This window comes from Spodoptera frugiperda, chromosome 11, assembly GCF_023101765.2.
Source record: "Spodoptera frugiperda isolate SF20-4 chromosome 11, AGI-APGP_CSIRO_Sfru_2.0, whole genome shotgun sequence".
Lineage (NCBI taxonomy): Eukaryota > Metazoa > Arthropoda > Insecta > Lepidoptera > Noctuidae > Spodoptera > Spodoptera frugiperda.
Genome location: NC_064222.1, coordinates 3662085 through 3688916, shown reverse-complemented (window position 1 = coordinate 3688916; position 26832 = coordinate 3662085). Strand labels below are relative to the sequence as shown.

General features: G+C 35.8%; 4 protein-coding genes across 4 annotated transcripts; all 4 read right to left on the bottom strand.

Moving 5' to 3' along the window:
- Positions 1 to 593: 593 nt before the first annotated feature.
- On the bottom strand, positions 594 to 3937 carry LOC118275191 (uncharacterized protein DDB_G0283697-like). The gene is made up of 4 exons (XM_035593061.2): positions 3683 to 3937; positions 3291 to 3447; positions 2613 to 2698; positions 594 to 2302 (listed from the first exon to the last, which is right to left on the bottom strand). The coding sequence occupies exons 1-4, from the start codon at positions 3935 to 3937 to the stop codon at positions 977 to 979; spliced, it is 1824 nt and encodes a 607-aa protein (XP_035448954.2). The 3' UTR covers positions 594 to 976.
- Positions 3938 to 4282: 345 nt separating this feature from the next.
- LOC118275192 (uncharacterized) lies at positions 4283 to 5976 on the bottom strand. The gene is made up of 3 exons (XM_035593062.2): positions 5239 to 5976; positions 4949 to 5117; positions 4283 to 4605 (listed from the first exon to the last, which is right to left on the bottom strand). Exons 1-3 carry the CDS (start codon positions 5974 to 5976, stop codon positions 4298 to 4300), a joined length of 1215 nt encoding a protein of 404 aa, XP_035448955.2. The 3' UTR covers positions 4283 to 4297.
- Positions 5977 to 7731: 1755 nt separating this feature from the next.
- On the bottom strand, positions 7732 to 10084 carry LOC118275086 (uncharacterized). Its single transcript, XM_035592944.2, has 4 exons — positions 9795 to 10084; positions 8938 to 9100; positions 8350 to 8477; positions 7732 to 7932 (listed from the first exon to the last, which is right to left on the bottom strand). Exons 1-4 carry the CDS (start codon positions 10029 to 10031, stop codon positions 7771 to 7773), a joined length of 690 nt encoding a protein of 229 aa, XP_035448837.2. The 5' UTR covers positions 10032 to 10084; the 3' UTR covers positions 7732 to 7770.
- Positions 10085 to 10979: 895 nt separating this feature from the next.
- On the bottom strand, positions 10980 to 22755 carry LOC118274865 (uncharacterized). Its single transcript, XM_050696761.1, has 4 exons — positions 22672 to 22755; positions 12052 to 12386; positions 11741 to 11912; positions 10980 to 11234 (listed from the first exon to the last, which is right to left on the bottom strand). The coding sequence occupies exons 2-4, from the start codon at positions 12283 to 12285 to the stop codon at positions 10993 to 10995; spliced, it is 648 nt and encodes a 215-aa protein (XP_050552718.1). The 5' UTR covers positions 12286 to 12386; positions 22672 to 22755; the 3' UTR covers positions 10980 to 10992.
- Positions 22756 to 26832: the final 4077 nt, after the last annotated feature.

Genomic DNA, 26832 nt, shown 5'->3' with positions numbered 1-26832 from the left:
AAAAAAAATCATTTGTGAATAATTTTTACCGAAAAAATCACTATTTTCCAATATTTTCAATTAGGGGTTCAACCCCCCATATTATTTTTTTTGTCGATAAAATTAGATGTAGTACTCAGCCTTAACGGGTTAGAAGTCCCACGCCTATCACATTGTATAAACTCCATACCTACCAATACCTGCTCAGGCAGGTTCTAGAGGGCAATCTAAAATATGTAGGTTTAGTTAACAAGAGAGAGCTGCTACCCTGTCGCTGTGAAATGTGTATATTAATATATGTAGTCTCTTAGTCAGCTCTTACGATACACGCAGAAGAGTAAGTGGATCTTACTTGTCCGTGCTACACGGCTTATGTGTATAGTTTGTTTGTTTGTTTTTTATTCGTCCGATAAAAATTCGTTCTATCACCTATATTAGCTCATACCCTGTCTGTATACCAAATTTCATCAAAATCTGTTCAGCGTAATTGATGAACAAATATCCAAAGAAACAAAACTTTCACATTTACAATGTGTGTGACAGTGTGATTGATATATAAATGTGATAACGATGTCTCATTTATGTTTACAAGTTTCAAGAAACAAACAGCATTATATCATGAAACTTTAACATTTATTACAAGATGTTATATTATGTAACTTTCTAAGACAATTTAGACACTAATGACAAGCGGTGAAGGAAAACATCAGACCTGCCAACTCACGTTGAGCAAGTGTGGTGATTAATTCTGCGTTGTTTCAGTCGAATAGTCTTGGTCGGAACATATTAAATTCATAGGTAGTCAATACCACCTGATTTGTGATTGCCCAATCAAATCCGATACTGCGGACGCTAATTGGTAATTTTTTGCGGATTTATGCGTGTGTCGACTTGATTTTATTTGTTCTTCTGGGGCAGCAAAACGAAACTAAACTTGGCGATTTAACTGTGTGCCTACATGTAGATATAAAATCGCTCTGTCCAATTCAATCCGCAATCAAACTGTTTTGTGTGGAACTGGTCTAATAGTGATAACATCATCCTCTTCATTTACAGTTATTGAGGGTTTCTCCGTCGATGTTTTAGGCGTTTCTTTACTTTTTGTAGATTTTTCTGGATTTGGAGATACAAAATTCTTTTCAAATCCTCGATCAGTCTTCTTATATGGGGCATCTATGGGAGTATAAGGATCAGTAGTTGAATACATAGACGTTGACGAATCATAACATATATCACAAGTATTTTCTGGCTCCTCCTCTTTTTCTTCTTTTAATTTCTTTGCTTTATCTTGCTTTATCTTTGCTAGCTTATATTTTGCTCTCTTAATTTTTGCTTTAACATTTTCCACTTTCATTTCTTCTGCTTTCTTGTCTTCGATTTTTTTATCTTCTATTTCATTATTTTCTGTTTTGTTTTCTTTGGTTTGCTCATAATTTGCATTCTGATTATCTGCTTTTGTGTCTTTTGCTTTCGTCTCTTCTACCGTCTTATTGTATGCTTCTTCATCTTCTGCTATAATTTCCTCTACTATCTTATCCTCTTCTTCCTTATTTACCTTCTTACCTTCTGCTTCTTTTTCTTTTATTTGATCATCTTTTGGTGTCTCCTCTTTTGTCTTTTCATCTTTTACTTCCTCAAAGTCTGGTTTTGTGTTTTCTGCGTAAGACAAGAATTTGTCTATTTCATTCTGATATTTGAATTCCTTATCTTCTACCTTTATATATTCGGTTTTATTTACTTCTATATTATCAATGTTTATCTTCTGTTGGTCTACAGTGCTTGTTATACTACTGTTTTGTCTATTTTCTACATTTTCAGCATTTGTTTCTAATATTGTTTCTCTTTTGATGCTTGTAGAATTATATGATTCGTTTAACGATTTGTTATTAATATTAATAGTTTCATTTGCATCTAATTTATTTAAATCGTCGATAGACAACATTTGGTTTTCAGTTGGATCTGGTTTCGGATCATTCCATAATTCAGGCTCTATTTTAATGCAATTTGGCTCCAGATGTTTTTCACGAAACAATTTATTATCATTATCAGGATTTTCCTTTTGTTCAGTTTCCTCTTGTTTATTTGTATCTTCTGATTCTTCTTCGCTACTTCTCTGGTCTTCATTAGATGAATTTTCTTTGTTCTTTTTAGGGTAGTGCCAGTAGTTTTTTTCATCGTCTTCTGGTATGGGAAGCCATTCATGGCCCTGGTACAGGTAGGATTTACCTCGTCGCCCCTTGTAGCCGAGCCTTGCCGCCTCCTCCGCCAGTTTATTCTTGGGAGGCACATCATTCATCCTTGCCATTGCGAACATAGTTTCATCCTGTTAAAATTATATCATTTGTAATTTACATGGCAAATTATATTTCATAGTAAACACATTATGTAATTGGGGTTTTTTACCTTCATAACACTCAACTAACCGCCGTACTCAGAGTCATTTGATATACTTAACCCAGTTCTTAGTGACTGTTTTTGGCAAAAGAGCTTTAGCAAGGAATAGTTTAAGTAATTATTAATTATCTCTGAGTACGGCAGCAAAATTACATTTTTTTTTAATAGAATAGAAAATGATGGAGTTATGACGAAAATAATAAGAATTTTAAAGACGTAATTTAAAGAAAATTACTTACCTTGCAATCCATGAAGCCAATCAGTCGATTATCTCCTGTTTGCTTCAAGCGTACATCTCGAGGAGTTATCTTGTGTGAGCCAGTAACTGAAAATGAAACATTTTCAGCGTAATTACTTATTGAGTAATATACTTCGTTAGAGGGGCATTCTGACATAACAGACATTAAGCTAGTTCTGACCGTGAAAATTAAAAAAAATAAACACGGCACTAATTCTAATTAATGCTATGACCGAATGCCATGTAGCGCTTGTTTACATATACAGTAGAAAACTAAATTATATGGGATTACTGGGAGTATTACACTTGTGTCATTACCATACATTGAGTTTTATACTCCCTCTGTAAACAAGCGATAGTGAAGTGATATTTGGCTAGATGCACTGGACAATATCATCAAACATGATCACATCCAACATTTCAGAACATATAAATTTCATTTCTCTTGTGAGCATCTAGCTTTAGGAACAAAGGATTTATATAATAACTATCATGAGAAATACTAAATTAACTAAAAAATCACGGTTTATTCACGTACATTAATAAAGAAAAGCTCTACTAGTTTCTACTCACACAGGGACTCTTCATCATGAGCAGCGTGCGCACACGCGGCGACGTCCTACAGCCTACTGCCTAAACCGTGTTTTTTTAGTTAAAACAATAGATATAAACAAGTCACCTTTATACAGTGGATATTGCCAGTACTCTCCCCGGTCTGCTCGCTCCACCAGTAAAGTGACCACATGATTTTGATCTTCCATCAATATCTGTCGAGCTGACCACATTACAGGTAAAATTGTGTTCCCATCCAGAATTTTCTTCAGATTTTTAGTATGCTGTAATATAGAGTCTTTTTAGTTTATATCTTCTCTATCAATATCTAAGTAAATAGAAAATACACACTTTTTAAGATTACGGTCACATAAGGACTGTGCTAGGTGATGTTTCTGTTCACCCCCGTGGGGGCAAGAGATGCAAGTTTCTATGTATTTAAATGGTAAATTTGATAAAAATCCGTGCCGTCGATGGTTCAATAGATTAAAGCAAAAAATACATACAAACAATACTTACATTGACTGTAGGAAAAGTAAAAATATAAGTCATCAAAGGTTGCGGCGCAGCCCAATAGAAGAACACAATCCATTTCTCATGGAGAACAGAATAAGGATTGAATCGGCCATACTTGGAGAATTCTGTACAATTAGTCGTATCAGAGAAGGACATTCCACTAGGACCGTGTTTAGCTTTAACTTTTTTAGCACTGTTCACAGCAACTGAACACAATATGACTATTAATACTGAAGATAAATTAACACGAGCAAACATTACGAGGGTAATATTAGTTGTCTAAAAAATCAATGTACTGCTTGCTATCTTCTTTCCTTAAGCACTTGTCTTATGAAGTAAATGTCGTATCAAATGTTCGAATGTTCTTTATATTCGTCACGACGGATGTTTCTTTACCATTTGTTGGTACGTCTCATCTTTGTAGTGCATTTTTTTAACCAATTTCATCGAAATTGAGCCAAACTTCCTCTCATTGTGGACAGATTTGAATTGTAATGGCTATTGTGTGTAGGTTAAGACAAATTGAACTGTTAATAAATATCTTTTACTACATGATTCTAATTAAATACTCTTAATTAATGAGTTATTAATAACTTAAGCTCACAACTTGTACTATACTTATTCCTCCGGGGCTGCATCAGGTGCAGGTGCATTAACTTCAATAAATTTATCTCGTTCTTCGTTCATTATTGCTTCGTTGACCAATTTCATATTTTCCGCTTCTCCTTCATAATTTCTCCAAACTGGTCTACCATTTCCTTGAAATTTAATGGTTGCTGCTTCTGCCTTTATATCTTTGAAAGTAGTAGGTTGCCGTCCAGATATCGCCATCAGCATCGCCAAGTGATCTTCACAAAACATCATCATCAAATATGGATCTTCTATTTTTAATCGTAAACTTAACGATGGGATTGTTATTGGGTTGGCTGCGACAAAATAAAAAGAATTATTTATTATTTTCTAATTCTATTATATTCTTAATCTTAATTAGGTTATTTTGTTCATTTTTCTTATCAAATTATTTATTGTCTTGTATGTTCTTAATGTTGATTAGGTTATTTTTTTCATTTCTCTTATCAATAAGTATTATGAGATTCTTGTTTATGAAAACTAAACTTGGACTTTGATCACGGTTTTCAAAATCAACAAGATCAGCTACCTAATTCAAGTTATTATTATAAATAAAGTTAACCTACTTCTTAAAACGTTGCAACTAGACACATGACTTCATCAAAATTTGTAACATTTTAAAATAAGTAAGTTACTCACTTTCTGCAGACTTTGGTACCTCGTGCTTAACTATAGCGTCAAACAATCCTTTCTTGTCCACCGCTATCAACAACATTTCACTCATACCCTTCATCAGAAGCTTCGGTTTGGACCAATCAATAGTTTTATTCAAAAACTTGTTGTAGTTCGTAAAATACTCATTCACTATCTGCAAGATAAGATCTGACTTAAACTCTCATTTAAAGACGAACTTAAAAATGGTAGCTGTAAGGTTGAAAACCCTTTTTTTATTTCTATTAGATTCTATAAAAAAAAATCTTTAAACTCACCTTTTTGCTCGGAAACTTAAACACATGTTCTATAGAATAAGTTATACCATTATCTGACCAAATATAAAACGGAGTCCATCTGATATTAACAATTTCTTTGGGTGAAAATATCGCTCCGACTGCAAACTGGTCGCATGTAGTCCAATTCATTTCTGATTGTCGTTTATCTTGCTCCAACTCAAAAGAGGCTTTAGAAAAAGAATTCAATTTTTGACTTAGATCCACTGGCGTAGGTACTCGTGATGAGTGGCGACGGTGATTCGTTTCCTCTTTCCTTCTAGCAGCAAATTGGAGGTTAGGCGGTACTTGAGCATTTTTACTTTGCATTGATGCGAAATCGAACCACTTCAAATGCGTCTCATTGGTCTCAGAGGGGTCGCCTAAATCTAGCATCATTTCCCTCAAAAATGCTTCTTTTGCAGACGCGAATTTGTTCGTTATTTCCGGATTTATAAATGCAATGTGTTTTCTTCCCAACTTCAAATATTGTTTAGCTTCCTCTTCATTTTTGGGCATTCTCATCCGAAGTTCTAAAGCATCTACGGGCTGTTTTACTGGTGAGAAGGGATCCCCAAAACCCTCACGGAAGATGTGTCCAAAGGGTACTGCTTCTACGACAGAATCTGGATAAACGTCAACTTTCCTCTGCACGGGTGATGGAGCTTCATCGTCGAAGATAGGATCGGGCTGCTGAGCCTCTGACAAAACGAAAAAGACTATGCACGTGAAAATGTGCATTCTCCCTGAAATGTGTCATTATGAAACCTTACCTTTTTATAGCTCTTTATGAAGATGCAGTGATGCACAACACTTTAGTAAGTGCAATTTTTTTAACGACTTCGATTAACATATTATATCCCTTTATTATTACAGTGTATAATGTATAAGTGTATAAATGTACAGTGGCATTACGTGCCATAATGTGCACCTCTGCCTACCCCTTTAGGGATTAAAGGCGTGACCATATTATTATTATTCCTTTATTAGTAAGCGTGCTTTGTAGTACAGACGTCACGTCATACATTTATATTTACTTACTCATACGACAAAATATATACATTTTCTAATTGAGTAATTTATACTTATTACAATTTACAATACCATATTGCAGTTTACAATTTTGTTTATTATCAAGCTTTTATATTTACTATTTTAGTTTTTTTTTTCTCTTTCAGCAGTGCCGTGCAAATGTTGAGGGTCCCTGGATTTATAAAACAAGTCGTCGGTATCGATTTCGTCTTCCGTGTACTATCAACAATGTACGAGAACGGTTCATGTGCTACAACCAAGAATTATGTTTTAATAACTTGCCGTTAAGGTAATGTCAACACTAAGGTAGATGACACAAGACTTATTTTTGTTTTAAGGTCCGTCTTGTAGATTATTTTAAAACGTATTTTTTTATTTACTTACAAAAACAAATACTTTGAAAGATATATTGATTTGAAAAATCACTTATGAGTACGTTTTATACGGAGAAATGACGTATTTGCTTAACTTTGATTTGTTTTATCTAAGTATTGTTATCTTAAAAGACAAAATAAAAAATACGTATCTAATATTTTTCATTACCTAACTGACGGACTACATAGATTTTTGATTTTCAAATCCCGTCATCATCCCTATTTTACTGAGTGTATACTTAAATCTACGTAGATACATATGTATGCCCTGACCTTAGAAAGATGGCACACAGGTATAATATTTTCTACTGACTCCTCTGGTGTTACGTGTGCCAATGGGCGGTACTGATCGCTTACCATCAGGTGATCCATAAAAAAACTAAACATTTCCTAAATGCTTTAAAATGCATAAATCACCACGCTTGCTCAAGGTGGATTGCTCAAACATTCTTTCTCGATGTGAGAAGAGGCCTTCGCTCAGTATTGGATGGGTACTTGTAGACTGTTGATATTGAAAGAGATAAAGACAATATGGAAACTGCATCTAAATTAATGTTTATTACATCGATAAATAACATAAAATTGCATTGATATTTTACATTTTGAACTTACGTATTATAAAAAAGTTTAATAAATACAATTTTTATGTCTATTTCCACCAATCTCTCCTTAATTGTAACACCTAAACTAAGATAGATGACACTTAACGACATTTTGGTTACCAACCTACAAGTGAGACCTAAAGGTAAGGGATTAGTTTAGGTGCTCCTTCACGCTAAAAAACTCTTACTGCCGTACTCAGAGTAATTTAATGATTGCTTAAACTATTCCTTAGTATCGATTTTGTTCCGAAATCATTTGTTAAGAATTGGGTTAACACGTCAAACGCCATGGGGGACACCTTCTGCAGTTTTCTATTGGCAGTCAAAGACTTGAGTAACCATTTTATGACTCTGAGTAAAAGTAACTGCCGTTAGTTAAAAGATGGTTCAGGAGTAACCACTCCTGAACCATCCTGAACCATCAAAAGAGATGGTTCAGGACTAACCACTCCTGAACCATCTTTTTTTATGGATCATCAACCGATGAAAACAGATATAATTTTATTATAATGATATCTAAGTTAGTCTTAAAGTAGTACATAGTCGTGCAACATGTCCATGCTCTCGTCTTCATCATCATCATCCTTGTTGTAGGGCTCCGGGGGTAAGGTAGGGAGGGGAGGAATAATCTGCGTGTGCGTTCTACCGAAGTCACTCCAGAATCCAAGCTTTTGAGCTTCTTCGGTCAACTGAAATGTAAAAGGATAAGTTTAAACATGAGTTGAGAATCATTTTTATCTAAAGCCTAGCTGTTGGCCCGCTACTTCGTCCACGTAGCATATATAATATTTGATGTTTTGATTTTTTTATAAAATAAATGTTGCTTAAGTTACTCAGCACAACAGCTACCTGCCAATAAAATTCCTGTCAAAATCGGTCCAACAAAACAAGACAACAAGATTAGTCAGAAGAAACAGACAGACAGTTAAACATTTTAAAAGATATTATAAGGCTCCTAATAATTTAACCGACTGCGACTGTAAAATGATGGATGCTCTCAATTCACCCATTTTTTTCTTTAAAAAAGAATTCTTATTATCTCTTTCGTGTTAAACCTTTATCTCGTTTTAATCTAGATTTATAAACAGCAACAGAACGTTACTTACAGATTCATGATCGGGCATTTTGTCAACCGGCGCGAGCGCATAGCAAAGTTTGTATTTGCAACTGAGGAAGCCCAGGTAACCAGGCTTCACTATTTTTAAACCAAATAACAGTAGAGGGACGCCAGGATCTGAAAGGGATAATTTGAACTAAGTTTCTTATTCACTTACAATATTTATAATATTGCATAAATTATTTTAAAACATTACACACGTGTTTCTAGATCTTTTTCCTAGATGTCTAATTTCAATGTCAATCTGCGAGATTGTTTTAAAACATTACACACGCATTTTGTTATTTTCTTACGGAAACAAATACGAGTGTGAGATGTCACTTCTATGCACGTTTTATGCGCAGAAATGACGTACTTCCCACTTCTAAACCTAACAGACAGACTTAATTAATTTTTAATTTTCATACCGTCGTCATGTCATGTCTATACATATCTTTTTTCACGATCTAAACAATGTTTCACGATTCCATATATTACTTACTAGACAAAACACAGCGAAATAGTTAATTTTTATTTTGTTATGATTTAACTATGTATTTAAGATTTGTATCATTTATAATTCACAAAACATACTTACACTCAAAAGCAAGAGAAGGGATGAGTCTGACGATCCCTGAGACATTGGTCTTGAGGAGCAAGGCACTGAAGTCGATGGAGGTCTCCATGAAGAGTATGGAGTCGTTCCAGTTCACAGGAGGTTTAATTTCGCTGTCCAACTCCACACGGAATCGGTCTACAAGCTGTGGAAATTAGATATATAATAAATACGTATCAAGCTACACAAAACCAGTTTATTATGGTTTCTTTCTGCCTCGCACAGCAAGACAATAGAATGAGCTGTCGTCGGCGGTATTTCCGAACCTATACGACCTTCAAACCTTCAAGAAAAGAGCATGCTCCTTTTATAAAGGGCCGGCAACGCACCTGTGACCCCTCTGGTGTTGCGGGTGTCCATGAGCGGCGCTGATCGCTTACCATCAGGTGACTTGTTTGCTAGTTTGCCATCTATTCCATAAAAAAATGGTCTCGGTTTGTCTAATCTTTCCGCAATTTTAACGGTCGGTTTATACTGTTTATACATAGGTTTACGTAACTGTGTGTACGAAACATAGTTCTACCATTGCTCTCGTGATCAGGATAAAAAGTGCCTATATATATTACCAGACTACATTTGCGCCTATATCAATTTTCACTTAGATCTGTCCAGTCACTATGTGATTGAATAAAAATTGCATTCACATTCACATCATAATATTACCAGCTTCTGTTACTACTAGTGTTTATGCCAACTGGCTTATAGCACAAGTCATACGTCTTTCAATCTTTTATATTCAGCTACAGTTTACTTTTTTACAAAGACTAATGATATACAGTTGATTCAACAGTTTTCTTTCAGCAGTTAATGCTTTAATTTAAAACTCAGGAGGAACTTACCACTTCAGAAGCCAAACTAAACTTGATGTTATAACTCTCTTCAAAATTCGGAGTCCAGAAATAGAAGATCTTCCAGTCAATGTCTATTACACTTTTGGGATCAAATGTAGTGTTTGCCACGAATTGATCACAAGAAGTATAATTGTCGAGACTTAGATTCACATATTTACTCATATTGTCTTCCTGCGCTTTATTTTCTTGGACGCTCAAAAACCATAGAAGAGTGGTGAGGAACATTTCTATGCTTTTTAAACTATTATGTTTTGGACCTATAGCGTCTTAAACGTTCAGATTATTTACTGTAACGATTTTGTTATTATTTTTATCAATTTCTTTATTTAGTTTATCGATATTTTTATTATTATTATTATTTATCTCACTTATTATTTTTACTGTCTTGTCTGTACTGGACAATATATTAATGTTTACTAAGGATTATATTGTGTCAATCTGCTTTATATTATGCCAGTATTGTTTGTGTTTACTGTAAGTCTAAACCAGTCAGTAATTTGCTACCACATGATCGAATGTGATTATTGCTTTTTCCTGTACATCGGCGACAAATATTTCGTTGTTATTTACTGTTTTTAGTACTGCATCCTTTCCATTGTTATTATTTTTTATGTTTGTTCCATTTTACTGTTAAAAGGCAGACGAGTATGTTTGCATTGATTTTAAAAATATCTTATTTGAGTATATTCGTACTAATATCATACAGCAATATGAAGTATGTGTAACCTGGTTCAACCAATATGAATAAAGTCGGTTGTGAAATGAAATTAATGGAAGATGGCATTCATCGAATTTTATCGGATGATCAAATACGCAAATGCTTACGGAACACAAGGTTTGGATCTTACTTACCAGGTATTGTCAACTTATTAGTAGGTAGTATCAGATTGATCTAAACTTAACTAATGCTCGTAGTTTCCCAAAACAGTTTTCCATAATTCTATACTAATATTGTAATAGAAAATATTTTTAATGTATTTGTTCCGTACACGCAAGAACCGCTGGTCGGATTAAAAAAAAATATTTCACTCTTATAAAGGTGTCTTTACAACAATTTTTTACACCTATATTTCAACAGAATCTAAACCTAACTTCAAGCAAGTGAAACCTAACTTAAGGTGTTATTGCCTCCCCTAAAAAAAATTTCAAGTGTTTTATAAAAAAAAAACTCAAAATCTTAAAACATTCATTTATTGTCGGTGACTAGTTCATCCTTGTTCCTATCAGATATGCACGCTTGGTATCCTTCGCCTAGGCTGAGGTTTTTGGCGACGCCTCCGATCTCCGCCCGATATGGCATCGCCCTAGTACGAGCCGACAACGTGATCACTCCTATCTGACAGTCCGCCATCAACAGGTACTTGCCTGCATGCAGCAGTTTCATGTGAAACTTCAGCAGGGGCACTGCACTCCTCGCTGGTGATATATCTGTAATCAAAGTTATTTATTCCTTTTGATTCAATGGTTTAAGTACCTGATTCTGAAACTTGGCATTTCAGATTTACCAAGACATATGAACCTTCTTAGTGTACTTATATACACTACTGACATAAAGTGAGAACCTTTTTTAAGGGGCAAAATCCGCCTTCGGCGAGACTAGAAGGAGTGTCAGACCCTTACTGACTAAAAAAACCACCCCGTTCCTACTTCTGCTTTTCAAGCCGGAGCCCCAGTAATCCGCTAGGCAGTCCGCAAGAACCTAAACTTCATAAAAGGTATAATTCTGTTCTCAATCAATCTGTAAACAATCCATCTTGCTTGAGTCAATTAATATTCCTTCTACTTGGTGCGCCAATTTATAAGTTGATTTATTATTTAGTAGACTGCCTATTTGTCTAGTGTAAATCAGACTACACTAAAGCAAATGATGCTCTTCCAACTCTGGACAATACTCAAAAATTCAAAGTTTGGAAATAATTTTGGAAAGAACTTACTCCCATCTCTAACAACGTTTGGAACTCCCGTGAACCTTCCAGCCGCGCCCTGGTCAGCAAACAAGAGCATTTCGTGTTTTGCTCGACCCATCGTCACCAGCAATGTTGCAGCGTCCCAGTAAGGCTGGGTCTCCACGTACTCGTTCATATCATTCCAAACTCTGTTGATGATCTGGAGAATAGAAATAATGATTAATAGGCTCACAAAGAGAAAGACGATAATAGTTTCTAGAAATCATGTCAGAATTAAGAAAATAAGTGAGGATTATAGGGAATACAAATGTAAGAGAAGGTAATCCACCAATAATTACCGATTGCGTCGCATTCTTGAATATCATGTCCATGCACTTGTCTTCCATCTTGATGTTCCACGTGTAATAAATCCTCCACGGCTTACCAACCACCATATCAGGTTCAAAGTACGGATCCTTGGTCAGTCGTTGGCAATATTCTTCACCAATCATGAAACTTTGAGGTTTCCGCACTTGGCCTAAGACCAATGGCAGAAATAGAAGTGAGACGCGTACGTACTTTAGAAGATCCATCGTATTACTAGTGACTGTTGTCAAATCGTTCCCATTATATGGCTTAACAATGAGTGGTTTTGTTGCCAGTGTTTGCTGTGGATCAGTTCCTTTCCCAGGCGCTAAAAAAACAACATTCGTCTATAAGATCAACTTTACAATGTTTTGTAATGAAAACGTTTCTTCGATGTTTATGTCGACTATGTTTTCCTTTATCTAGTGCTGACAGCGGATAGTGTTAGGTTCTGTGTAAGATCCAGTTCTGTGTGAACAAAAGTTACTGGAAATTGATTTGAATAGGTTGATTGAGAGTGGTTGGCTGTGGTTAGATGGGAATATAGAAGATTGGCCACAATGTGTGTTATTGAAGAGGCCTATGTCCGACACTGCAAGAAAACGAGCTGATGATAATAAAGATTCCCGTAGTGTAACATGATCACATCTCAGTCTACCAGCAGGTTATTATTAAGAACAAAAGTAAGTCAAATCCCATACTAATAAAACTTAACATCCTGTGTTTTAAACTCTGACTATCAAACTCAGAGACATTTAATGTTTACTTAAACTATTCCTAAGTAACGATTTTATTCTAAAAAATTACAATTGCATGCTGCAAGACTTTTAAACTTACTCTACTTAGTCAATGTATTAAGTAAAACAAAAGCAGTGTTGTAGATACCGAAAGATCTATACAAGACCTTCCTAATATTTTATAAAAGTTCAATTTTTACTCTACAAAACAATTGCATCCTAAAAAGCCAGAACGAAAGTCATTTATAGTCAAATCAAGTAGTAAGTGTGTTCCTACTACTTCATTTGATTATAACCCGTTTTTATTAATTTCCAATCGAACTAAAGGTGCGTGAAAATATTTTCTCGATTACATGGATATATTAACTTCACACACGCCATCTTTAATAATCAGGCAATACTAGTATCTATAATTTTATAAAATATGTAATAACAATGTCACAATTAAGAAATATAATGTAATTGCGATTTCTCTGTAAACCTCGTGTTCATAATTTCAAACACTAATTGTAATTATTCTTATTTATTATCACAACACATTTTTATTAACAATATAATTGCATTTTTCTTGTTAGTATTTTTGTTTATTACGGTTTCTAGAAACTTTAGAACGTGTTCGAAGATGTGGCTATTAGTACTATAATAGGGATGATGACCGGGTTTGAAAATTAAAAATCTATAGTCCGTCAGATAGCTAATGAAAAAATATTAGACACATATTTTTTTTTATTTTGTCGTATAAGAAAACAATACTTACATAAACCGTATCAAAGTCTAGAAGTGTGAGCTAACTACGTCACTTTTGAAAATAAAGTCTAGGAGTGTGAAACGTCACTTTTGAGTATAAAACATACACAAAAGCGACGTGACACAATACGAGTATTTCAAATCAACATATCCTCGATAGTACTCGTTTCAGCAAGAAACTAAATAATACATGTCTAATTTTTTATACTAATCTCCCAGAACAAAAATATAATCATCTGCCCTATTGGACATAATACAAACACAACGTAGGTGATACAGATTAGACAAATGAGACAGTCTCAACTGATGCTCTTGTTTATAAAACGTCTGGCGATGCCACGCTCACACCGCTAAGGTCAAACCATTGTTAGTACTATGTAGTGTGTAGTGTAGGTACATATCCGGACATGCTATTCAAAAACATAACCTATATTGTATGTTACAAATGAGTGTTAATAATAAAGATGATAAACTCAAATATATCTTAATACATATATAACCTCATGCCTGTCTCCCATGGGGATAGGGAGATACTATGGAACGCCGATAGCTACGATGCTTATATACTTCTTTCGCTTCATCAACAGTCATCAGTCATTTCATGCACAGTCGTCGTTGAAGTCTGCTTTTAATTTGGCCTTTCTTTAATATATGCCCATCTAGCGCGCGTTTTCGCTCTCTACCCATTCATATCCACCATGTAATGTAATTAAGTAGCTAAATAAGGGATCAAAGTGTTGACTGCTCATCCATTTATTTTGAATCATTCATTTTTACGTCAGATTCCCAGGCTCGGTAATGTATTTAGTTTTCAGTATGTAATAGCATACAATCTGGGAATGATTGCGCCTGGAGGTTTGCTATGGAACTTTCCAAATAGTATAACTGTTACATGGATATGAGACATTATGAACTGCACCTATTTTGAAGGAAATGAAATGATTCTATGCTAACAAATTTTAGTAGAAATCCAAACATTTAGCTAACCTCCAAATACACAACAAAAAACCTCAATAAAAACACAAATTAATATTATGTAAGTAATTACATAGAACCATGAAATTCCTGGGCAGGTTGCGTGTGCTATAGCTCATTTGTTGTCCAGAAGGCGTAGCTGGCCGGCCACCGATGCGTATCTCGGCATAGCTGGAATTGGTGGGCGGAATACCATTTCGTTCAGTCGTTTGTACAGTGACAGAACGCAAGCCCAATAATGAATGCGCCGCCCATTACCGTCGATAGAAAAAAAACAAAGAGTTCGAATTTGAAAAAATGTTTTGATTAGACTTCTTTTTTTATTTTTTTACTTTTAATTTTTAAACGGTTCTTTTTAGGTTTATAATGTTGGTAGCTGTTCTGTTTTTTTTTTTTTTGTAAGTTGGTAGTAAGTTAATTGTTGGTTTGTAAAAATTGTGCTTTGTGTGTAATTTCTTGATAATCGATTTTTAATTGTGAATGTTACAAAAGAATTAAAGGTCAAAAGAAAAATTACAAAACGAATTTATGTAATTGAAAAATGCAGCAATAGTTTGTTCAACCTGAAGATCTCGTTTGAAACCTCTTGATAGACAGTTGTGCTAATTACATCACTCTAAATATACAATCTACACGCACTTTTCACCATTTGTGTTATAAGTCCCATGTAATAGGGGGTGAGCCTATTGCCATATACTGGGCATAATTCCAGACTCCGTGCTACCTTTGAGAAATGTTCGAAAAACCAAAAAAAGCCCGAGCAATAATTTGCTCAATCCGGGAATCGAACCCGAGACCCCTTTTCCGTCACTTGCAACCTCTCAACCAACGAAGCAGTCCAAATACACATAAACATTTTTTTCATCATAGTCCAAATCTAAATATTTCCAGCCTTTACTGTATCACAAACCACCTTTAACCTTTTTTATCTCTTCCACTGCCATAAGCTCAAAATTACGCATTTGCAGCCTAGCCAGGCAATATGGCGTATCAGATAATCTACAGTGCTTCGGAGCAGCAACAGCAAGCAGAAGGCGGAACTCAGAGGCGATGGGCGTTTATGATTTATGGCACCAGAGGTCGCCAGCCACCTTCTCTTGGAAACCGGTACCTGCTTCGGTATCTATGCTGCCTTGGTACTACATTTTCTGTAGGATTTTTGTAGTGTTATGCATTTAATTATATTTTTTAAGTCGTAGCTTTTGTTTTGTCAGTTTTTAGTTGAATATTTTGTGAAGGAGATATTTATAAATGTGTTTAATTTTGCACTTACTAAAAACTTTAGGCCATATGTTGATTCCAATTCATCTAATGGACGTGACATACTACACTAAGTAAATGTTATTTATCTGATCCCGTCCTATATATTTCAACAATTACAATCTTAAAATATTTTCACCTAGACCTGCCAAACATCTAACTGGACGCTCAAAGTCCATAGACTTTAATGCCCATTAGACCAGCAAGTACCAGACACCATTGGACAAACAACCCTCACTCACAGCCCTGAACCGAATGACGTCACAACATTAGTGACGTGCACATATGAACAGCACAGGGTACGAGTGGGAACAATTGGGAGCACAGAATCGATTAGCAGTTCAAAAGCAGGGCAGACCCCAGTCAGGTGAGCCGACGTGAACACTGGCTGTCACTCGCACTACCACGCCACGAGCGCACAACACTATAAGTCCTTAGGGCTACCACGAACTCATTTTGCGAACACGAACTTTTGAATTGAATGTCAGTTTTAGATTTTAGTTTTAAATAAGTCTATTTGCTTGGATGAAAATAAATCTATAAGTAACTACTTTTCCTTAGGTGAACCTTAAGCTTATTTGCCACCTACCTAAGTAATTAGATACTTATAAAAGTCTCCACTTAATAATCTACCTACCTAAATTCTGCACAACCTTTCCAATCTAGCGAAAACCTTGGTATACTTTGGTACCAGAAACCTAAGCATAAAAACTTTCTCCGTAAAAATCATTTGATACCGCCATAAAGAAGTATTCCCCATACAATTATTTCCTAAGCCTAGCAGCCCTAAACCGGTTGGAGGCGGTTCGATCGAGTTCTTGTGACGTCACTCGCTCCGAATGGATATAAATTGGCGCGCTGCTCAATATTAATGGATGGAAGTCTCACTGTTCCTGACTTACCTATCGTAGCTACTGTTCTACTGGTCGGTGATTGACTTTTGATCTTATATTATTACAGTCAGTGCCTACCGATGAAGAAAAATTAAGAGTTCGTTTCGTATCGATTGAGTAATCATTTGAGTATTCGGAAGTCGAAATATTGCTGTGAGAAATCGATTCGTTTTGAGAATTGATGTTTTTGGAGCTCAATAGTTAATGTTAGGTATGATAGAAGGATAGATTTCAATTTAAGAATATATTTTTGTACGTACACTCTTCTACATTAAACTTTATAAAAATCAATATTAAGTAGAAACGTTATATTACAAAATACTTTAATAAGGTAAGTACCAAATACGGTCGGTATATTTAAACCTATATAACCTTTAACTTCTAATATAGAACGGGATTTTCTTTACCAACCTCAGAAACTCCTATCTTATCTAAAAATGCAATCAGTCGAACCTACTCACGTAGTACCAACCAATATCCATGAATAAGAAAACCCACTACCATTTTAATTCCCAAACCTTTAATTTCCACCCAAATTACTATCCGTAATAAAGGGCCCGCAATCTGGACCACATCCAATCAGACGTACATAGTAACATATAAGCCTAAAGTAACACACGAAGTGGAACTGATATCACTTTCCTCGCGACTTTTCCTTTCTATTCGGAATAAGTTAGGAAAACATTTTCGCCTGTGTAGTTCCGTACCCTCGTATAATCCTCTACCTGCCGAGATATACCCGTACTTACCCCGCGCAGGCACTATCATCCATACCTACAGCTTAAGTCACAACACTAAGTATCCTATCTACAACCCATCAACAAAGAAAATACAACTCTGTCTCTGAAGCCTACGGTTCGAATTCAAACGCAACCGTCCCGCAGTTACGTTGTTGATTTATGATTGGTTCTCCCCCCACCATCGCGTCTCTCGCCCTGCCTCATGCATTTAAATTGCTTCATTACAGAATCTAGACGCCGGGGTGTAGGGTTGCCTGTTGGGAAAAATGTAGCAAACTTTTATTTTTCGTGGATTGTGTTGTTATTTATTTAGTTTAGTATTTGGGAAATAATGAGGTTTTGTTTTAGTTTTGCTGTTTGCGCCCGGGTGTGATAATGAACCGGGCATAACTGGGAAAGGGGTACGCCTTTTATGTAAGGATTTCAGCCTCATTTTCTTTGTTCAAAGAAAATACCTCCGCCGAATGAGATTTAAAATGTAATACTCATTTTTATCCTAGAAAAGACTACACTATTTTACCCAGCTACATTATACCTTAACACAACTAAAAAAAGGTTGCAAAATGTCTACTATTTTTTCTTTAATAACCGCTCCATACACCATACAGGCTTCTAGCCCAAACAATGACCATGTGCTCAGCTCCTGTCACCTAAGTTCATGTACCACAGCCTCTCTGGGACAGCCCTAGACGCGGGCGGCGGCGGGCGGGTCGTATCTGCGCGCCGATCATTAGTTCGAGAGTGGCCAGGGTAGAATTTTGCATGCTACCGATATTTTGCCAACTAAGCAACTCGTGTATTAGTCCGCTAATGACTTTGGGATTGGGCCACTTGACTTTTTAGATTGCTACATAAAATTAATTAAATTTTAATATTTTTTTAACGCAAATATTCTTGTCTCTCTCGTTATAGGGACGAACTCTGTCGTTATAGGGTAGGTAAGCCCTTTAATTTCTGAATTTCATTTACACTACCATAAAGGTGTACCTACTTTAGACTCCTTTTTAGGATATACCAGAATTATCATAGCATGCGGTATATATGTACATATGTATAAGACATCAATTACTGTCCATTCCGGAAAATAAAAACCAAAATAAAAGAAAACGAATTGTGTCAAAATCGTAAGCACTTAGGTTTCTATATATACAAAAAAAACAAATGATTACAAAATGAATATTAAGGAAGACAAAAAAGCCTGTTTTTTGTGAATTTTTCTAGGCATTTCTAGTTTTCTTTAATATTGGTACAAAAAAAGATACCTACTACCAATATGAGCCTCGTGTAAGTCAATAGGTAAATAAAAAAGTAAACATAATTTGTGATAAAAAACGTCAAAGCTTTATGAAAAAACATTTTCCATAAAGACAAACGTTGAAAACGTAAAGCTACAAAATAAGTTAAAATACATTTATTAAAATTGTAATCAACGCCAACGCCACCAATTTCCAATAAACATCAAAGAAAACTTCACATTAATAAAATCATTACAAAATATACATTTAAATTTGTTCTTACACGCAAAAACACGGATTCATTTATTAACAACGATGTTGCCAATTAATAAATAAATATTCGCCACTGATGGCAGTGAGAACAGAATCGGTTCGAATTCTAAATATTTAATTAACGATTTTCTCGTTAATATCGACAAAATGGTTGCGGCGTGAGTGTGAGTGAAAGGTCCAATATTTCGCGACCGGTTTCGACACTTTGATGTTTTGTTTGAACTACGAATTTTCTAATAGAATTGTTATAAAAATTTTAATAGAATTCTGCGTATGGGTGGGATGTGTGAATTTGACAGCTAACGTGCCCCACGTAGCTTAGGTAAGTTAAACTTATGTTGGCGGCCAGTATTAAAAGTTGCTATAGATTATTAATTTCGTTTCGGATAGAACATTTTATATTAAAATTGATTTAGGTATTTTTGATTCCTGCTGTTTCTGTAGATACATGCTGTAAAAAGTTAAACACTACCTACTTAACCATAATATACCAAATAATATGTGTTAACTATTGTCGCTATTCAGAAACAGAAATCAAAGATGCAGAATATTGCACATTTTGCCTTTTAATCTGAAAAGAAAATAATAATATTGATACATTTTCTTTGAAAACTAGGTTTGTTCAAATTACTACGTGTTATGGTATTGCACAAAGGGTGCAACATGTATCTAACTAGTAGTATCAACGGCGAAATTTCCGGAAAGTCAAATAAGATGCACAAAACCATTCTCCCATACTACCTAGAGTTAGCTAAAAAAATCTTCCTGCCGTCCGATATTCTATTTCATATACCGAATACGTTCTCTATTGTGATCCATTTCCGACGCAGAAATTATTATATTCTCCAATAATATGATCCTGTCAGTCCATCCCTACATCCGCACGATCCCGCCTATCTTTACGAATGATCAAATATTATTTAACTTTTTTCCCAAAGCAGCTGTATCCATTTAACGCCGCCAAACGTCAACAATTTGCCTATTTTCGCCTTTTACCGCCAATCAGCGCAAAGTATGGCCACAATGCAAAAATCAGGCATCAATAATGCTACTTATATAGCATCCAATCAAGAAAGGTGTCACATTACGACTTGCTATTGTGCTCACGGTATCTCTGTTTACAAACACAACAAGGGCTTGTCATAATCTGTTTTTGGATGTGTCCTTTTCTATTTTTCGGTCTGGCAACTTTTAGCGTGAATGTTTTTTTTTAGCGGGGAACAAAGAATGGCTGAGGTATGGATTTCAACGCCTCATTGTTGGTTTATCCGTGCATTGAATAGGTTTCACGGAAAGCGAAGGTAAATCGTACTTATGCTGATCTGTTGATAATACTTTAGTGGTGGTCTCCTGACTGACAGTTCACGGCAGAGGGGACTACACCTTTACAAATTTTACTTTCAATGAAAGCGAAATTCGTGTGGTTATTGTATTTTTTCAAGCCTTTCTGTTTACTTAAGCTGGATGAAACGAACCGCACAAGACACTAAGAAATGTTTAGTGATTTTTTTATGAAAGTGTTTAGAATAGAAACATTTTTAGGTCTTGTAAGGATTTCAACAACAAATTGCATAGTGGTGTGACAAAATTCTTACAACCATAGCATTTGCTTTTTAAACACGAACAATAGTGTTGCTGTTTGTTGTCATCTGTGTGAAACATTATAAAGTATAGGTATCTATCTATAGGCATTCTAATGAATCACCATGAAACTAAATATATCAATATCTACTTAGGTACATGCATCTACTACCATCTTTCAACGCAGAAATGTCGACAGTTTCCTTAAGAAAAAAAAAGTAATCTCAGATTTTACACCTCCCCGGTCAGTCGAGCAAAAACTTTACAAAACAAACAATACATTTATACAACAATTACATTACAAACGCGAAACCTCAAGCGTCAAATGCCGAACTTTGGATCACCAAGAACCAATACCACATGTACAAACCTAACACACTTCTAACCCCTACGACATAAGGCTTAAAATCGTGAAGCATTCATTTGATCATCAGCACAAAAATGTTGGCAAAAAACACGAAAGCGGTGAAGCGTGAACGCTTGTGCAGGACAGAGGGGCCTGTCGGTTTTATTTTTTCCTTAATCCTAACCGGGATTAGGTTAAAGCCCTTTTGATTGGCAGCCGCCGTCAGTTGCAGGAGACGGTTGACGGTGCATCGTGAGCCAGGAGTTTAACTGAGGCAGCGACAGTAGGTATGGCGTATGACATCAGAAGAAATATTTCTTTAATATGTTTTAAGAGTATTCGTATGTAGTATGCCGACGTAGTATGTAGATCATGTCATGTCTGATTTGCTAAAAAGACATTTTCAGTTGTTTGAAAATTTAATTTCAAGTATACATTCTTACTACAGCATGTCTTCTTTGCGGTTTGTAAATAGTACCCGAACTTCTACATATTCTACATTTTCTGACAAATTGTACCAACATCGTTCTCGTCATTAATTTCACCGCATACATACTGAACCTCACGCCTATCGTCCATGGAGGTAAGCAGAGGCAATGGAACGTCAATTTCTACGAATCTAGCACACATCTTTCGCTTCATCAATAGTCATCATGGTCTTATCATACATGCTCGTCGGTTAATTTCACCGCCTACTATTATCTCTTCTTTCTACTTTCTCTCTCTTCGTCTATCTTCTTCCTACCAAACAGTTCTAGCTACTACATAAATAGGCTTTTTACGTAGTAGCTATACTATACTGGACTATGAGCCACATCGTCATCAAAAGGTTTTGCCACAATCTCCATCCTTGGCGATTATAGACAAAGATTTGCCACAATCTCCATCCTTGGCGATTATAGACAAAGATTTGCCACAATCTCCATCCTTGACGATTATAGACAAAGATTTGCCACAATCTCCATCCTTGACGATTATAGACAAAGATTTGCCACAATCTCCATCCTTGGCGATTATAGACAAAGATTTGCCACAATCTCCATCCTTGGCGATTATAGACAAAGATTTGCCACAATCTCCATCCTTGGCGATTATAGACAAAGATTTGCCACAATCTCCATCCTTGGCGATTATAGACAAAGATTTGCCACAATCTCCATCCTTGGCGATTATAGACAAAGATTTGCCACAATCTCCATCCTTGGCGATTATAGACAAAGATTTGCCACAATCTCCATCCTTGACGATTATAGACAAAGATTTGCCACAATCTCCATCCTTGGCGATTATAGACAAAGATTTGCCACAATCTCCATCCTTGGCGATTATAGACAAAGATTTGCCACAATCTCCATCCTTGGCGATTATAGACAAAGATTTGCCACAATCTCCATCCTTGGCGATTATAGACAAAGATTTGCCACAATCTCCATCCTTGGCGATTATAGACAAAGATTTGCCACAATCTCCATCCTTGGCGATTATAGACAAAGATTTGCCACAATCTCCATCCTTGGCGATTATAGACAAAGATTTGCCACAATCTCCATCCTTGGCGATTATAGACAAAGATTTGCCACAATCTCCATCCTTGGCGATTATAGACAAAGATTTGCCACAATCTCCATCCTTGGCGATTATAGACAAAGATTTGCCACAATCTCCATCCTTGGCGATTATAGACAAAGATTTGCCACAATCTCCATCCTTGGCAGGAGATCATACAACTACGTATCACCTCCAACATATTCACCATCTACATAGGTACCTAAAAATATTTCGCACGCTCCAAACACGTTAATCACATGATCTAACCAACCACTTACTCTTCACAAGACCTTGAACACCACTTAGTTTGACGCGTATCGCTGGCAATACATGAGTGACATTCGTCACGGCGCGGGCGCAGTTCTCACGCACAACCCGGCTACCCGTGTTGCTCATAGGGATTAACGTATGTGCTATAGGGCTGCTACTCTTAGTGGTTATAAAACTTATGAATATACTAAATATGATGGTGGTAATGGGTTTATTGAACGTTGTTGGTTTGGTAGAATCGTATGGCTTTTTGATCTAACCGCCGTACTCAGAGACATTTAATGATTACTTAAACGTTTCTTTAGTAAAGATTTTGGTTCGAAAACAATTGCTAAGGACTGGGTTAAGTAAACTTTAAATGACTCTGAGTATGGCGGTAAGATTTATGAAATTGATTGTCATTAGTGTTACTAATGGATGTGATTGTGATAATGATGATGATGAAAGAAAAGAAATAAAAGATGGGAATCAGCTGAGAAATCTAAAGTTATAGAGGTCTTTTTTAGGTTATATTTGGTCGAGTCTGGCTACCATCTCGGGGATGAGACGACCGGTGGTATAGCATCATGCAACCTACCATCTAAACCAACAATTATATTGAATAACACACAGCATTTTTAAACAACAGAATCAGAACAAGAAAGTACTTTACAAATACTCAAGCATTACTTTAAAATTCTTCATTTTGTAATAGAAATATTTTTTGCAAGAACGCCCATGTAGAGGCCCTACCATTTAAAGTTACTTATAATTACATTAACAATGTGTCAACCCTACGTAACGTGTCAGAGTCAGTCGACAGTGACAATTCATTCAGAGCAGCCTACCTGCGCGCGCGCCTAATCCAAGTGACATACGAGATGAGGACCATAGAGTATAAAAATAAATCGATAGTATTATTGTAAGGTACATTTTAAACCAAGAACCTCTGTGAGGCTAACAAGAGTTGATTAAAAAAGCGTTTTGATTTTTAGGGCGTTTAGAATTACAATTTCATATTTCCAAATTTTAATGTAATAATATTTTTTTCTCATTCATCAATTGTACAGAATCACATACAAATTAAGCACTTTAACGGAGACTGGTATCTGTGATGGTAATACATGTGATACAGATCACTATGCCACCCGTCTGGGGACACAATGACTCGAAAACTCGTAACAATAATACAAAATTAATTTGATTTGTAAAAGGAAAAATAAAGGAATGGGAAAGAGAAAAAGAGAGAGAGTAAGATAAAGTAAGTGAGAGTGAAAGTGAGAAAAAACGATAAAAACCGAGAAGGGTGTGATTACGTTTTCAGTTTAGGAGTAATCGAGGCCAATAATAGCTAGTCCTACAGTAGCGGACTGTAAACAGTCTCGACAAAAGAAGATTTTTCATAATCTCCACACTTCATGTATTTTGTTCTACTTTGGCGTTAACAAACAACACCAAAGCACAACCAAAGTAATATGTATTTACAACAGCTCTTGTCAATTCTCTCTCCACAATAACTTCTATCGCATCTACCTCCACAACTACTCTATGTGATTAGTCGGGCTGACGATTTGAAGCATTTATAGGCCCGTATTGATCGGTGAGTGGATTTATGACGAGCATAGGATCTCGTCGGATTGTCTCACCGCTCTCACGATGATAACATTTATTATTATTGACATTTGACTACTTGGACAACGCTTTATTGTAGCTGCTGTAAATTCCTCAACTACTTATTGCTGCTGTGAATTTAAATCAACGGTAACTTTTTTATTGATAGCTGTTTTGTGCTTGTGAGACGTGTTTGTTCAAGAACTACAATTAAGTAAACCGTTCTGTATCTTGATAGAGAATTTACTTAATAATGAATTGGTTACAAGAAGCGTAATGGCGTAATAGGTGTGGTACGAGTAGACTTCATTCAACAGAAAATGTTTGCTATGATTAGACAGAGACATTGAGAGTTCTAGAGACAATCAAAATTTAATTAACACATTGAACGCCGTGGTGGTCACCGGTGACCGACGTTAGCAGAGGATTTGCCTTCAACAGTTTGCTATTGGCAGTCAAAGAATCATGGTTTAATATTAGTTTATCACAATTTACACATCACCATAAGAACACAACTACAGAAAGTACATGATCTGTACCCTTAGTATGAGTTTGCTTTACGTTTAAAGTAATCGAAACGTAAAGCAAACTCGTACTAAGGGTACTGTATTATATGCAATTAATCGGTAAGTCCGGTTTAGACTGACCCAAAGATCGTCGTCAACGACAATCAACGAAATTGTAGAATTATATTTTCCATCAGTCATAAAGTACAAAGTAAATATACCCGGAGTATGAATGAACACGAGGATCATCATAAACCGGAAACCGGCACAATGGGTTCATCACTCAAAATTAGAGTATCACCAACATACAGCCAACAGATTACTAAACTTCCCAAACTAAACTCACGTGAAATTTTACGTAATATACGCACAAGAGGTTATAAACGCTACTGTTTTAATATGGCTAATCATGTTAATATAATGCTAGTGCTTGTTAAGAAAAAAGAAAATACAAAACAAATTAGCTTACATTTTTTTCTTCTCCTCTAAATAATATCTTCTGATTTATTTCGTTATAGGATTCAAGACAGTTATTCATGTCCCTGTGACGCACCAGACTTCAGTGTTCCGGTGTTTTCAAGGAAGTATCTACTGTAGATCATGGCTTACGGGAGTTTCAGCGGTAAGAGAGGTTGTGGCGAGCTTGGCAAAAAATTGCTAACATTTGCAAAAAGTTACATGGAAACATCTTCGTAAAATCCCTTTGAGTTGTACCAGCAGTGTAATTGCAAATGTTTTGTTTTACATTGGTCGTCAAGGCTCTCAAGCCGGTAATACGTATACCTTTAAGGTTTTACTTAGTAACGCTTAAGATGCAAGTAAGTTTTAAAAACTGCGTCGTGTTTTCTATCTAGTGCGTCCCCCTGAAGATGCCAATCTCGACGGATGCAACGACTTATATGGTCCATCGTCACATAATCGTGTTTTTGTATTTAAATGTACGCGATTTGAATACAATGTCCATACAGCTACCGAGATCAATCGCACTGTAATGGGCTGGGCGAGACAAACCACTTAAAAAACTCCAGACAAATCCAAACCCAAAACTTTCTTACATAGAGCACAATATTCGCTGGCAAATTCAGGGCGGTTACTACGTTTTTAATGGGTGCTCTTGTGTTTGGGGTGGACAAAAATTTTCACACCATTGAAGACGTTGATTGTTCTCTTTAAGTCAATAAGTCAGTGGAACGATAAAGGACTGCCTTTCGTAGAATCGTCGAGGGATTTCACAGACTTGCTGCACCTATTTGAAAGTAAAAGTTAAAAATCTAATGCTGGGTTTGAAAACAAGGAAGAGCGATAATTTCCCTTAGTGATAAAAGTTTTGGTAAATGTATAAAAATAAATACCAAACAAAAGAAAAATCAATTTCGCTTTATAATCTTGTTAGGAATAACGAAAACAAAAATGTCAGACAAAGATAATTATACTCACGCCATAATTGCATTCCGACGCCCACGCGAAGCCGTAATTCCAGAAATTGATTCTGACGTAAAACTCGAGAAGGACACGAGCCACAATTTACAAAAAAAAAAAATACTCGAACCCTTATCATTATAGTAACAATCTCAATTTCAACCACAAAATTATGTCATTTAGAAAAAAATCGAAGAATAAAACTATCAAAATGCGTTTAAAACGTCGACCTCACGCATTTGGGGGTTGTTTCTCGAAAATCGACGGGGATTCTTAAAAAAATAATTTGAATACAGTAGTCTATGGCCAGGTGTTGTTGGACACTTTTTTTTTAAATGTGTCACAGATCTTTATCAGGAGGATGGATTTAACAACCTCGTAAGCGCGGTCGTGTCACCTTTTTTATTTTAACCTTTTTTTGTCTTAACGCGTCAAGCCAGTCACGTCGAATTAGACAAATCCTTTTAGCTGAACATTGATACCAGTGGGCGAGATCTTTTTATTTTAACTTTTTAAGTTGCGTTAAGTTTTTGTACTTATGTGTCACTCTGGGAGTTTTTTTCGAATTTGAAAATATTCACGTGACATTTTTCGTTACAAAAGGATTTTTGCTTAATTCCACTCCAATAAACAACCAACTCAGAAATTAGCGGC

Excerpts from the sequence above, each read along its gene's own strand:
- LOC118275191 (XM_035593061.2), bottom strand. The coding sequence starts at position 3,937 with ATGTTTGCTCGTGTTAATTTATCTTCAGTATTAATAGTCATATTGTGT. Across the intron at positions 3,448-3,682 it reads TTACTTTTCCTACAGTCAAT|CATACTAAAAATCTGAAGAA; the intron begins GTAAGTATTGTT and ends TCTATATTACAG. Across the intron at positions 2,303-2,612 it reads TTGGCTTCATGGATTGCAAG|GATGAAACTATGTTCGCAAT; the intron begins GTAAGTAATTTT and ends TAATTTTAACAG.
- LOC118274865 (XM_050696761.1), bottom strand. The coding sequence starts at position 12,285 with ATGGATCTTCTAAAGTACGTACGCGTCTCACTTCTATTTCTGCCATTG. Across the intron at positions 11,913-12,051 it reads TCAAGAATGCGACGCAATCG|ATCATCAACAGAGTTTGGAA; the intron begins GTAATTATTGGT and ends TCTATTCTCCAG. Across the intron at positions 11,235-11,740 it reads AAACGTTGTTAGAGATGGGA|ATATATCACCAGCGAGGAGT; the intron begins GTAAGTTCTTTC and ends CTTTGATTACAG.
- LOC118275086 (XM_035592944.2), bottom strand. The coding sequence starts at position 10,031 with ATGTTCCTCACCACTCTTCTATGGTTTTTGAGCGTCCAAGAAAATAAA. Across the intron at positions 8,478-8,937 it reads CCCTTCTCTTGCTTTTGAGT|ATCCTGGCGTCCCTCTACTG; the intron begins GTAAGTATGTTT and ends TATCCCTTTCAG. Across the intron at positions 7,933-8,349 it reads AAATGCCCGATCATGAATCT|TTGACCGAAGAAGCTCAAAA; the intron begins GTAAGTAACGTT and ends TTTACATTTCAG.
- LOC118275192 (XM_035593062.2), bottom strand. The coding sequence starts at position 5,976 with ATGCACATTTTCACGTGCATAGTCTTTTTCGTTTTGTCAGAGGCTCAG. Across the intron at positions 5,118-5,238 it reads TTAAGTTTCCGAGCAAAAAG|ATAGTGAATGAGTATTTTAC; the intron begins GTGAGTTTAAAG and ends CTTATCTTGCAG. Across the intron at positions 4,606-4,948 it reads GGTACCAAAGTCTGCAGAAA|CCAACCCAATAACAATCCCA; the intron begins GTGAGTAACTTA and ends ATTTTGTCGCAG.